The sequence below is a fragment of the Sceloporus undulatus genome, chromosome 8 (genome assembly GCF_019175285.1).
Source record: "Sceloporus undulatus isolate JIND9_A2432 ecotype Alabama chromosome 8, SceUnd_v1.1, whole genome shotgun sequence".
Classification (NCBI taxonomy): domain Eukaryota; kingdom Metazoa; phylum Chordata; class Lepidosauria; order Squamata; family Phrynosomatidae; genus Sceloporus; species Sceloporus undulatus.
This window is the reverse complement of record NC_056529.1, coordinates 25,309,851-25,323,385: the sequence shown is the minus strand read 5'-3', so window position 1 is coordinate 25,323,385 and position 13,535 is coordinate 25,309,851. Positions and strand designations below refer to the sequence as shown.

General features: G+C 43.5%; 1 protein-coding gene across 2 annotated transcripts; it reads left to right on the top strand.

Moving 5' to 3' along the window:
• The first annotated feature begins 2,082 nt into the window (after positions 1–2,082).
• LOC121914525 (cytochrome P450 2W1-like) lies at positions 2,083–12,029 on the top strand. 2 transcript variants are annotated; one of them, XM_042438011.1, is made up of 9 exons: positions 2,083–2,822; positions 4,355–4,517; positions 5,166–5,315; positions 5,747–5,904; positions 7,275–7,451; positions 7,896–8,037; positions 8,631–8,815; positions 9,378–9,519; positions 9,961–12,029. In XM_042438011.1, exons 1-9 carry the CDS (start codon positions 2,625–2,627, stop codon positions 10,146–10,148), a joined length of 1,503 nt encoding a protein of 500 aa, XP_042293945.1. In that variant the 5' UTR covers positions 2,083–2,624; the 3' UTR covers positions 10,149–12,029. The 2 variants fall into 2 exon arrangements, 1 of the variants encoding a protein (XP_042293945.1); XR_006100540.1 differs by having other exon boundaries at positions 2,338–2,822; positions 9,362–9,519; positions 9,961–10,097.
• Positions 12,030–13,535: the final 1,506 nt, after the last annotated feature.

Genomic DNA, 13,535 nt, shown 5'->3' with positions numbered 1-13,535 from the left:
TCCAACGCAATTAAAGGTTTTGTGCCCTTTCCAAAATACCTAAGATGTTGGCCTCTTTTCTTGTTTCCAGCTCCTGCTGCTGGCAGAGCTGCTAACAGCTGGATTCCTGGAGATCAGCACTTTTCAAACTTGTTACCTTCAAGAAAAAGCTTTGTCCACACTAACTGACTCCTTCCCAAGTTACAGGCACAGAAAGAGTCCTGCTAGGTAAGACCAAAGCTCTTTTTGCTCCTGAATTCTGATTGAGCTCACTATTAACCATGCATTAATCAGCCCTTTATAGAAAGTCTGGTGTTTACTGTCCTTCTGTAGTGATGGAATCATACCTTGGAGTGACCCTGTATGGAGGCTTTCCAGAGCATGGAAAACCAGAAAGCACACTGCAACTCTAGATCCATTGCCTTGAAGAAAAGGTGAATGGGTGCCTAGATCTTTGCTGGATTGCTTCCCATTTTTACACATCACAAGAGAAGCACAGTACTCCCTGGGTCTGACTTGTCACCCAATAAATATCCCAGCTACTTAAGAAGCGATATGGCAGTGACATCTTGTGGCTCCAGGACTGAAAAGTCAAGGGAATTATATCCAAGTGTATTTAAGGTGTATTTTTTTTGGTCATTGCCCTCCACTGCCAAGTTGTAATTATTATTCTTGTCTCTATACTATTTACAGCACTTTTTAAAACACTGAATGAAAAATACAGCCGTTTCCTGAAGAGTGCATTGCCTTTGAAAAGACTTCTACAAATCAGTTCCAGTTCATAGATGTTTCCACTTCATAGACAGAGGTAACATTTATGTTATAAAATTATACACTGCTTTGCATCAGCTTTGATTGCATTTAGATATTGCTTCAGCTAGTAACATTTCAAAGTGGTTTACATAGTAAAGCGGTCTAGCCACAGGGCTGCATTTTCTTAGGGTGTTGTTGTGTTGTTATGTGCTGTGTTTCTGGCCATGTGGCACTTGGAACAAGGATTCCAAGGTCCAGCAGATAAAATTTGAATTCCACTAGTTGTATAGAAAGGTTACTTCTTCTGAGATTCAAGATGCTACATTCCCAAAGAAGCCCTGTCCCAGTGCTTTGGACACCAACACCCATCAGCCATGAGTGATTTGTGTTCAAGGATGATGGGACCCATGATTCAAAACTTTTAGAAAAGAGCAGGTTAGACACAGTCGGAGAGCCACCTTGTGCATTGATTTGTTCAATCCACTTATGTGCTGCTCCCCTTACTGAGACATCTTTTGAAGCAGTGAACAAATCTCAAAAAGACTGAACTCATGGTGCTGGTGACATTTCAACTGAGGACATCCAGTGCATCGATTTAGCAACACTGCTGTGTTAATTTGCCAGTGTCGATATGACTGAAAATGGCCTAGTTCCACAGACATTGCTGATGGTTAATTTTTCACAAGGGTCATTGCCTTCAAGGTAAAATGTCGCAACCCTCGGATTTAATTGTTAACCCGGGCTTTTGCCTCCATCCCACAGATTGCTTCAGTCTAGATCAATAGAATTGCTTTCCTTCCAGGGGACCCTCTCAGAATGGAGAAGGGAGGGAGGCAATCCGTGGAGCAGGCTCAATGCAGTCTGCCATGAGAGTCTTGGAACGGTTTCGTGGTCACGCACGCTAGTTATAAATTTACTAGTTATTGACATTTCACAGAGTTGCCACAGGGACCCTAAATGTTTTAAGGAAAGCACCAAATACAGGTTTCCTGAATGACTTGAAAAGCTGTAGCCCACAGAATTTTCTCCTCCACCTTTGCTTTAAATATCATAGTGCTGTATATCTGATTTGATTTTTCTTTCTTTCTTTGATTAATATCCCTCCTTTCTCCTGCAAAGGGACCCAAAGCAACTTATCAAGTTAAAACAAAAATATCTAAAACAGCATCTAGCGCAAATGTTTTTAAAGCCTTATTTGTTGTTGTTATGTGCCTTCAAGTCATCTCTGACTTACGGCGAGCCTAAGGTGGCCCTAACATGGAGTTTTCTTGGCAAATTGTACATTTTAAAAGGAGGTTTTGGCATTGCCTTCCCCTGAGGCTGAGAGTGTGTGACTTGTCCAAGGTCCTGCAGTGGGTTTTATGGCAGAGCTGGGGGTTTCCAGAGTCTTAGATTCAGATTTCCATGTACAAGGCTTCAGTCACTGCAGTTAAAAGAATTTCAGATAGCTGCACTAGGAAAGCTGACAATGCATCGAAGAAATTGCCCTACGATACTGAGAGGACCGTCGCTATTATCACTACCACCTTCTCTGTCATTAAAAACGTTCTTTCCCTTCCCAATGCAGAATGAATCTGGTCTCAAACGGCTGACCTCTTCTCTGGAAGATTCATTGGAAGCAGAACCTACTTGAGGATAGGAATTGCCAATCTTTGACTAAAAATTCTGAGAATGCCGTAGGCCTTTTTCAGTGACAACACGATTTGCGTCTCTGTGCTTGGAGAAACGTTGCCTGTGTCATAAAAGAGGGTGTGTGCAGATTGTAGAGATTGTGCAAAGCCTAATAAAATGCTAAAGGAACTGCCAAGTTGACACTGGCTGGATAAATATCTTCTATTCAGCATCACTGTTTTAGACTGTTTCCTTCCACTGCACCGAAAATTGGACTCAGCATGACTCCTTGGGCATCAGTCCTCTTCAGCTCTGGAACAGTTGCTTTGCTGTTTGCACTGCTGCTATTAACTGCCTTTTGGTTTTTTACCCACCCAGAGAAGTCATCTCTGCGCATGCCTCCGGGTCCTCCTCCACTCCCCATCATTGGCAATTTGCATTTGGTAGACCCTACAAGGCAGGATATATCATTTATGAAGGTAAGATGTGAGTGTGGTTGTTTTTCATGGGTATGAATTCTGCTTTAAAGCCTTCTGTTTTTAGCATGGATGACTGTGTCTCTTCCCTTGGCCCAAGTTCTGAGAAATGCTTCATCTATAACTCAGAAGAACAAAGAGTGATGGGAAAATATAGATTAGTATTCTTCCTATCAGCTTTCTTCACTGTCCAGTTCTCACATCCATACAGGTGACAGGAAATATTATGGCTTGGAGGATCCTAATTTTTGTGTTTGGTTTTATATCTTTGCACTTGCCACTTCATTTCCATGCATGAAGGCTAGTTTCCAATGCCTTTGTTCACAAGCAACCATCATTAAAACATTTCCATACACAAAAGATTTTGAATTTGAACTGACATTCTCACACACCAGTGATTTATATAGTCCTGTCCCTGGCTTTCCGTTCCAGCAAATGCATCTGAGGAAGTAGAGTTAAGTCTACAAAAGCTCATGCTGCCAACTTCTTTCTTTCAGTTAGTCTTAAAGGTGCTACAAGAACTCCCTACATACTGATTCTACAGACTAACAGGCTAAATCTTTGAACCCTAACTTTTGGGTTCAGTTTTATATCTTTGCACTTGAGGTTCTTGTCTAGTTCTTCCATACCTGCCTTTCCCCTTCCCAGTCTTATGATTTCATGGCTGCAATCTCCATTCCGACCAAAAATTGATCCAAGTTGTGGGAAGTCTTTACTTATTTCAATTTCCTCATTGTTTAGATTGCTTTTATGTAAATCCGCCATGGTCATTATTTTTGTCTTTGTTAATGTTCAACTGTAAGCCTGCCTTATACTTCCTTCTTTGATTTTCTTGACCATTTGTTCCAAGTCTTTGTCATTTTCTGCCAGTATTCTGGTGTCACCTGCATATCTTAGATCACTGATATCCCTTCCTCTGATCTTCGCTCCTCCTTACTCAGAGTCTAAAACTAATCTGCACATAATGCGCATTTGTGAATGTGCCTTTGAGTGGTGGCTTAAGTGGCTCCATTAATTTTATAAGGTTATTTTAGACAAGGAATAGTCAGAGGTGGTTTTGCCAGTTCCTTTCTCCAAAAGGCACCTAGTATTCATTGGCAGTCTCCCATCCAAGTACCATCCAGGGTCAACCCTGATTAGCATTCAAGATCAGACAGGTTCTGGTGCCTTTGGCGTATTTACATTACTTCACATTACGTGAAGTGACGTTTTTCAAAATGCCGTTTTGTTTTGGCTCTCTGGCATCCTCCTGTGGTCGCCTGGGGTGCAACAAGCCAGCTTACAACCTTTGTATAATCACTGTAAAGTTTTGAATATGGATGGTTTTTAAATTTAAAACAGTGTTGGGTTTTGTCAGGACTGTTCCTGCCAATCTGAGACAGTTAGAGAGTACGCATACTCAAAGGTGCCAAATGCATGAAGCTGTAGTCCTGGCGTATCTGGAGAGCCCCATGATTCTCACGCCGGCTCTTAGCAAATGATTTGTTGTGTCCTTTGTCATAGTATTGGTACTGAACCTGTTCTTTCCCTTGCAGCTTTCAGAAATATATGGCCCGGTTTTCACGGTTCATTTGGGTCGACGGAAGGCTGTGGTGCTGGCCGGCCATGAGGCAGTGAAAGAGGCACTCCTGAGCAAAGACAATGAATTCATAGAAAGGCCTTACATCCCCATCTTCTCCCAGATCCAGCATGAGAAGGGTAATGCCATCTGGGGAGTAATAGTCTCGATTTACACCATCCTTAAGTTGTGCTATAGAGGTGCGATTTAAAGAAGCCAGGGAAAGGCAACTATCTGAAGATAACGTCAGTTATTTTTTATCCAATTGAATCTTGTATAGAGGGTAAAATTTCTGGAAATTCTGAAGTCACGGAAGAAACCCTTTTAAAGAAACCATAAAACACTAATTATCATGAAAAGAGCAGAGAAAGGGAAACCGAAACTGGGAATTGTAATGATCTGATAATCAGACTTAAAAGTCTCCCTCTTGCATTGTTTTTTAGGATTTGGGAGCAGTAAATATGTAAACACCTATCTTAAACACTTGGTTTGTTTTTTCTAAAAGGGGAAAATACCCCCCCCCCTCTCTCTCTCTCTATATATATATATATATATATATTCAATTTTTGTTGAAAAGAAAATACCAAATAAAAAGTCAGCACAAACATCAAGGGGATGATTAATCCAAGATGGCAGATTCGGAGCCAGGTTAAAGGAAGCACTGCAGAAGCAACAACCAGGCAGCAGTTTTATAGCAATCTGACCCCTTCCTGAAGTCTAGGCAGCCATTTTGCTCCATGTGAATGAAATCCCCATGACTGTTTTTGCACATCTGATGCATTCCTTAGGCATATTCTTCTCTGATGGGGATTTGTGGAAAACCACCCGTCGATTCACCTTATCGTACCTGCGGGAGTTCGGGATGGGGAAACAGCAAATGGAAGGGAGGATTCTCGAAGAGCTCCACTTCCTAACGGAGATGGTCAACTCCTTTAAAGGTGATGCAGTTCTTTTGTTTTCCATCACCCCATTTATGCATCAGCAGTCTGACAAAGGGAGCAAGTCTGGTGTAGCAGGATTTGAATCCACACTCGGCCATGGAAATCCAGTGCATGATGTTGGACAAGTCTCCCTCTCTCATCTTTGGAGGAAGACACCGATAAACCATCTCTGAATGTACCTTGCTGAGAAAACCCTGCTTTTTAAAGCCAGCATGATTTAGTGGTTTGAGCATGGTACTAGGGGACCAGGGTTTGAATCCTTACTCAGCCACTGAGTAACCTTGGCCAAGTCACACTTTCTCAGCCTTAAGGGAAGGTGATGGCAAACCTCTTCTGAAGCAGCCTTGCCAATAAAACCCTGTGATAAGTTCACCTTAGAGTTTCTGTAAGTCAGATATTACCTATCATTCATTCTTTCCTTTTTTTAGGTGGAGAGTTTGAATCAAAGGCTTTTTCTGCTGCACCAACAAACATCACCTTCACAGTTCTGTTTGGAGACAGGTTTGACTATGCCAACCCGACCTTCGTCACTCTCCTAAGACTCATCGGTGAAGTGATGTCCCTTCTGGGACAACCATTTTTACATGTAAGTGCTCTTTCCTATATTTTTGCTTAGGTCCAGACAATCTGAAAGAGCGCATTTTCTAAAGGAGCCTGGCTAAGTTTTAGGATACTCGGGGGGGAGTGCTTTTTCTTGGTTCCTGCACCATAATCACTTTCATTATCGTATTTATACATTTATTTATATCCCATCCTTTTCCCAGTTCAGGACTTAAGGCCTCTTCCAACAGTTAAAACAAACATGCATAGTTTAAAAATTCCAGGCATACTAAAGTAAAAAATAATTGTACTATCAAAAAATGCAAATTGAAACAGTTAAAACTCAAAACCATTAAAACATCAAATGAGAGTCCAGCACATTAATTGTAGAAGGCCCTTCCCCCCAATAAGAGGGTTGGAGACAAGAGAAAGGGCTCTCCAGAAGATCTCAAAATACAAGCAGATTAATAAAAGAGAATATAGTCCTTCAAACCTTGTTTTCTGCTGTCAGAGAGTAGTACCCAGAATAATGGATGCAAACTACAGGAAAAGAAATTCCACTTCAACATGAGAAGGACTTCCTGACAGTCAGAGCTGTTTGACAGTGGAAGACTCCACAGCCTTGGAGAGTGATGGAAGCTCCTTCTTTGGAGACCTGTAAACAGAGGCTAGATGACCATCTGTCAGGGATGCTTTGGTTCTGTTTTTCTACATGGCACAGGGTTAGAGTCGATGGCCCTTGGGGTCTCTTCCAACTCTATGATTCCATGATTCTATGAAATCACCAGTGGTATCAGCACTAAAAAAAGCCAGAGCCATCCTCAAATCTAGCTAGGGAAAAAAGAATGCTCCCCATCCCAGTGTCTGTGTGAGCGTGTAGACTGCTCATGCCAGCCAGCCCATTTTCACATACCCATTTGCTCTGAAAGTCTCTGCAACCCTCCCACGCAGATCCAGTTGCACAATCTGGGCCAGCATTTAAATTAAACCCAAATGTTGAAGAACGAAACCTTCCCGAGACTTGGATGAAGACATCTTTGGCGCTTTTCCTTGGGCCACAACAGCCCACCAACAGACCTTGGGGATCATCCAGCATAAAACTGATTGGCACTTGCTTCAGGACAGACAAAAGAAGCTGCTTCTTCACTCACAGTCCATCACTAATGATTTTGCTGCCCTAAAAGTGGCAGTAGCGTCAATGGCCACTAGCTTAGATGGTAAGTGCGTATTTGTGCATCGGTGTGTCTGGGAACCATACCTTTGAGGAGCAGCAGAAAGAATTGGGTTCATTTAGCCTTAAGAAAGGGAGATTATGGAGATGCAGGTCTGATGACATTGCCATGTAAATACTGAAAGATCTAGCTTGTATGTCACTTTCAATTTGCCTTGGGGTATAAGTATCCATGTCTTTTCTAGGTTTTTAATGCCTACCCATACCTTGGATTCCTGTTGAAACCACACAAGATGATCTTGAGGAGAATCGAGGAAACCTGTGCCATTCTGAAGAAATACATCCAGGCTGCCAAGCAAAGTGTCAGCGAGAATACTGTGGGGAGCTACATTGACGCAATGCTGCTCAAGCAGAAAGAAGAGGTGTTTTCTTTAATACGTTCACTTGTAATGACTGTTTTGTAGACAACTGAATGTCTACAAAATCCAACCTTGCACTGATGAATACTCAGAGTTGTAACTGCTGAGGGGAATGAGAGCATTTCCCTTCCCCACAAACTAATAATTTAGATCTTCTCATGAAATTTTCCTTAATTCCCCAAATTTCCAGCAACAAACAGACTGGATCCTTGAAATTCATCCACACCTAGAACTCTTCTGTTTGCCGCTCTGCTCTCATTCCCTTGCTCATGTTGCCTGCCTCTTTTCTTAGTGTGATTAAATCTATATTTCTCAATGCTCAACTGAAGTTTTTATCAGGCTATTTTTTTATCATGCTTTGATATTATTAGTTATTTTGAACTCTGTTTTTAAAAAACGCAGAACAGAGACATCACACGTTTTGCACCGTTTCTTTCTTCTCCTCAGGAAAAAAGCGAATCCAAGAGCATATTCTGTGATGCCAATATACTGGCATCGGTACTTGACCTTGTCATGGCCGGGACGGAGACGACGGCCACCACACTGCAGTGGGCCATTCTGCTGATGATGAAATACCCAGAGATTCAACGTAAGCTTGCTTTTTTAAATACGACAACCCCGCTGTATTTTGACTTCTCTTAGGAACATTCAAAACACTCCAACATACATGAAGACGGAGTGCCTGTCTTGCATAGACATGTATGGCATCCCTCTCAGTAGGGATGCGTCTGTGTTGCCAGGGTTGGTGCTGTAGCTTTTCCTCTGCCCTAAGCCCTTGGCAAAGAAGAGAAGGCTAACCAACCAGGGGCTCTCTGCTCCTACTCGGCTACCCTCATGCTGGCCAACATCATTTTCTCCAGCTTTATATCTTCCTTTGCCTGAAGATATAAAGAGCTTCTCTGCTAGTCAGAGGTGCCAGCAAAAGCAAACTGCTGCAGCCTCCCTTAGCTTGTGTGCAGTTCTTCATTCATAGCTTTTGCTATCTTGACCACATTCTGATATTGTTCAGCCACACATACCCTGGGTTTTCAATACTGGGATTTGCACCTTGCTACATACACCCTTTGTGTTAAGAACACATGTGAACCAGTGCTTACATAGAGGTTTTGATGTCGAAAGAAAGGGACAGTCAGGCTTAGCTCTCTTTTTGGGCCCCTTGTTGTCAGACAATTCCTATTGTAGGAAAGGTCCAGGAAGAAATCAAGAGAGTCCTTGGATCAGAGCGGGGCCCCACCTATGAAGACAAGAAGCACATGCCCTTTGCCACAGCCGTGATCCATGAGGTGCAGAGATTTGCTTCCGTCGTGCCGCAGTTCCCGCGCTGCACTGCTGTGGACACCCACTTCCGTGGCTACTTCATTCCCAAGGTATGAGCTGCACTGTCTCGATTCCTTTACCTGGGGGCATGATTAATTTTTACCCCACCTTTCCCTTCAAACGGGGGCTCAAGGTAGCGTCCAAAAATTAGAACACATACAGACAAAAACATGCGTAAAGATACAAGTTAAAACACACACACAAAGTTACTGTTAAAATGTAGTTGAACTATCGGTTGAATTAAGACCATTTAAAATGAATCCATAAAAGACAAACGTTGATAAAAGAGCCTTCGCTGTCAGTTCCTACAAAACTGCTGGAAAGTACCACCCTTCAGCTATAAGCAGACAAAAGAGCTGCCTAGGCAGCCCCATACCAGCTTGCTAGAGAACCCACTCTTACTCCTTTTCCACAACATCCACAGGAATGGCTGAATACAGTTTAGTCCTGATTTTATGAACATGTAATGTCATATCTTTATTATTGGGATTCTGCAGGTTGTTGTCTTTAAAAAAAATAGCCTTAATTTTTCCAAGCTCTGGCACAGAACCTTTTTCCTGACCATTGTACTGACTTTCCCCCTCTTGTAACCTCAGTCTATCCGTCTCTCAGGGCACGATGGTGATCGCCTCTTTCACATCAGTACTGTATGACCAAACTCAATGGGAGACCCCCAACAAGTTTAACCCCAACCACTTTCTGGATGGAGCAGGAAACTTTGTGGCAAAAGAAGCCTTCGTTCCTTTCTCAATAGGTAACCAAGCTTCTTCCTGCAGGCACAAAATGAAAAGTTTCCAGGATCGTTCCCCATTTCATATCTTTACATAACTGATAGCCCTTTTCCTGAGTTAGAGAGGAATTGGGGTCCTAGAAGTGAGGATGGAGACCACTGGAGCTTTCTGTACATTTCCTTTCTTGTAATGTTAGTTTAAGGCCAAAATGAACGATTAGATTTTATATCTCAATCAGTCATGAGAAGATAGCTCTCCCTGTCCATAAGGCATGATTGAAACAGTTGATGATCATGTTCCTATAATATAAGGATTTTCATTCATTTATAATCCCATTTTGGAAAAATTCCCAGGCAGATCTGATAGCTTTTTATATCTGCCTTCTTTTCTCTTAGCTTTCCATCTTCTGCCTCAGTTTCATGACATGTTTCTAATCAAAGCGCCGCACTTTGTGGTCCTTGCAGGCCGAAGGAATTGCGCTGGGGAGAGCCTGGCCAAGATGGAGCTCTTCCTTTTCTTTGTTGGGCTACTCCAGAAGTTTACCTTCCGACCTCCTCCTGAGATGACAGAGTCAGACCTGGATCTCACTGTCAAACCTGCCTTCACTAGGCGACCGCAGCCGTACTCCACCTGCGCTGTGCCCTGTGACTAGACAAGGTGTCTACACAAGATTTGGTTCGATGGATCCATATGCAGAAGAGGGAATCCTTCATGTCTTTTATTATTACTCACCAATCCAGCTAACCTCTCCTGGCCCCAGTCCCATGCATCACAGACACTTCATTCACCTGGAAATATCATTCACCAACCTCCTCCTCTAACTCACTGTTACATTTTATATGTTTTTAGATTATTTAAATTATTTTTATCATTTTGAACTTTTCAACCTTAAGCTACCCTGAATTCTTTTTAATATAAGGCAGGCTAAAAATTAGCGTGAGGAGCAGTGAAGAAAGGGAGCTCAGTATGAACTAGGGACGGGGGAGTTGATGTTGGCACATGCCCATTAGGAGACCCTAAGTGGACACACTTTCTGTCTGGGGGCACTGGTTGTGAACCCCTGGTTTATCTAGAAAAAGTGCAGACTGTACCTCTTTGGTACCAATTTCTTCTCTTTGTCTTTCTCTCTACCTGCCACTGGGGAACATGCATACAGTTCAGTATAGCACAGTAATTCCATAGGCAGACATGTGCCAGGTTGAGCCACATACCAGCCCTCCAATATACTGTACAGAATCTAATCCAGTTCTAACCCAGTTTTGCTTTTGCTTGTATCCCCAGCCTCTTTGTACCATTCCTTGTCCTCTTGTTTCTCTCCACTGCCACCTAGTGCCTCCCTACATTCAGCTACAGCTGCCCATCTCCCAATTGTTTCTTTGTCCTTCCAGCATGTCATCCCAGCTGGGTTCATGAAGTCAGAGGCCTTCATTTCTCCCAGGCGATTCACAGAAAACAAGGGCCGATTCAGTGGAATGGGGAACCCAAGCAACAAACTCTTCTTAACACACTGCTGATTAGCCATATTTCAGTGCTTCGTACATGTACATATAGCATACTATTTCTGTACAGCAATAGGATCTCATTTTGAGCTAGGCCAGGGTAGATGCACTAGTTAAGCTCACTAGTAGGTTCCTGTCTATGACTAGCCACATGAAGTATACCCAAGAGCGTCTAATAATTCTTAGTGCTTTCCTGGTCTTTGTACATGCATCTCAATTGGTCAGACTCCTCGCTCCCAGTAACTAATGATAATAACATTTATAGAGTGTTTTACAGTTTGCTTTGCTTTGTAATCCTTACAGCAGCCTGTCAGGTTATTGTTGTTGAATGCCTTATGGTGACCCTATGGCATTTTCTTGGCAAGTGTAATGAGGCAACACCTGGACTGGGGAGAGTTTATGAGGCTAAGGGCTCCCAGGTGGCAGAGGTGGGAGGAGAGAGCAGGGAGATGGTGGAGGCAGAGCCTGGGAGGGGCAGAGACTGGTCCCCAGGGGATATAAAAGAGCAAGGGCTGAGGTGCATGGGGGGGAAAGGACTGGATGTGGAAGAATGGTGTGAAGCAGTGGCTGGGGAAGGGAGAGCACAGGTGCAGAGAACTCTCCAATGGGATGGTGTGCCAGTCTCTCTGCGTCAGAGCTCACTAATGTGGTGGAAGGGGTTGCACGAGGATGTACAACTATGCAACCCTAGAGAGAAGGGGGATGTTGCCTATTCCGACACTGAGGAGTGGGCAACGAAGGCTCTAAATGAACTAGAGGACGAGTGGGGGGGACCCGAAAGAGGACCATTGGGAAGTGGGCCCAGAACCGCCTGAGGTAGAGAAGGCGGACCAAGAGTGCCTGGAGAAGTACTTGGGACCCTCTGGTCAGCAGGACAAGGCCGAAGCTTGAAGGACATACCCCAAGAGCCCCTGCGAACGTAGAGACCAGAATGGAAGTAGGGTTGTTGTTTAGCTGAGGAAAGCTTTTCTTTGTTTATTTACTGTGACCTTGGGGGACTGGAAATTGAGTTGCATTAAAAGAGTTGCAGAACACATGGAAGTGTTTGGAGTAAGTTTGTTGCACCCGTGCCGAGTCAAAAGGGGAGGGACTACAGAGACTCATGCAGCCGGCCACGCCAGCCCTGACCACAGCAAGGTTTGTTCAAAGTGGGATTGCTTTTGCCTTCTTCTGAGGCTGAGAGAATGTGACTTGCCCAAGGTCACCCAGCAGGTTGCCATGGCCAAGTATGGACTGGAACTTGGGCCTTTCTCCACTCCACTACCCCACACTAGCTCTCAATCACAGTGATTTAAAAAAGCATATCAATTATTTTTATCAACCCTATTTTCCAGTGGCAGCCTGTAAAGTAGGTCAGCACCAACACTTCCTATCTAGAGTATTTTATGCTGTTCAAAAGACTTCATTTGCATTGTCTTGTAATCCTTAGGACAGCCTTGTAAAGTAGGTCAGCATTAGAGCTGCTAGTCTAGGATTGTCCCAGGCCCTGACATTTCTGAGCCAAAATCTGAAACCTGGGAGAAGCCTTGTTGATGTCTTTTTAAGCATTTATGAATTAAGTATCAAGCACAGTTGCTCACAGCTTATCCTTCAAATATATACAGAGAGAGGAGAGAGAGAGAACATGATTTCCTGTTTGGAAATAAAGGAAGAAATCATAGCTAAGGAATCTGTTGCCAGATGAAAATGCAATGAGTGGACCATTCTTTCTCACTTCCTTAGGGAGGTGGCATACAGACATTTAATATGGCCTGCTTGCTTCTAGCAGCAGGTGGATACAAAGCAGAATAGAGGGTAGCCCTGGTGCCAAAACAACTGGAAGAGAAGGAGGAAGCTAACTAGGAAAATGCAAAGAGAATCCTTGCTAGTTGCACAATAAACGAATTAAGCCTTGGAAGCTGTAGCAAGCTGTTGCTCTACTAGCTGAGCTGGAGATTTGCACATACGGTCCTTGCCTCTTCCAGATTCCTCCGCTGAATTAATTTCAAGAAAGGAATGACATGTTTTCTCAGCAGAGACGAAAGCCAGAGGTACAGCCCTGTTTGTCTGTTGCAGTCTCAGATATACCAAAGAGCTGTCTTGCCACACCAGAGACTCCACCGTTTGTCATGAGGTTTGGAGACTTGGTGGAACCACAGATGCAAATGCAGACTGCTGGAAGAGGCAGAACTGGCTGATCTTGCTGGTCTTCTCCCTGGTTTTGTTCTCTTTTCCCAGGTGGCTGTGGGCAAGGGAGTGTGCTGATGTTTCCTACAGCCCTGGGCTATTGTGGGAGAAGGAAAAGTGTGATAAGGCTGATGGCACCAAAAACAGATGTCTGGGAGGAGAGACAGAAGTAGCAACTCAGCATCTTTAGCTGCTGTAAATTAAACTCGTGGCCAAGTGTGCTAATCTGGTGTATCCCACAGATATTCCTTCACTCTTCTCAGTGTTTGAATGGTGCACTACAGGGATGCATCTATTTTGCCTCTTTTAATTCCATATCCTTTTCTGCCTAATCTACAAGTCTTGTAATTCTGAAACGAACCCCTTGTCCTCGG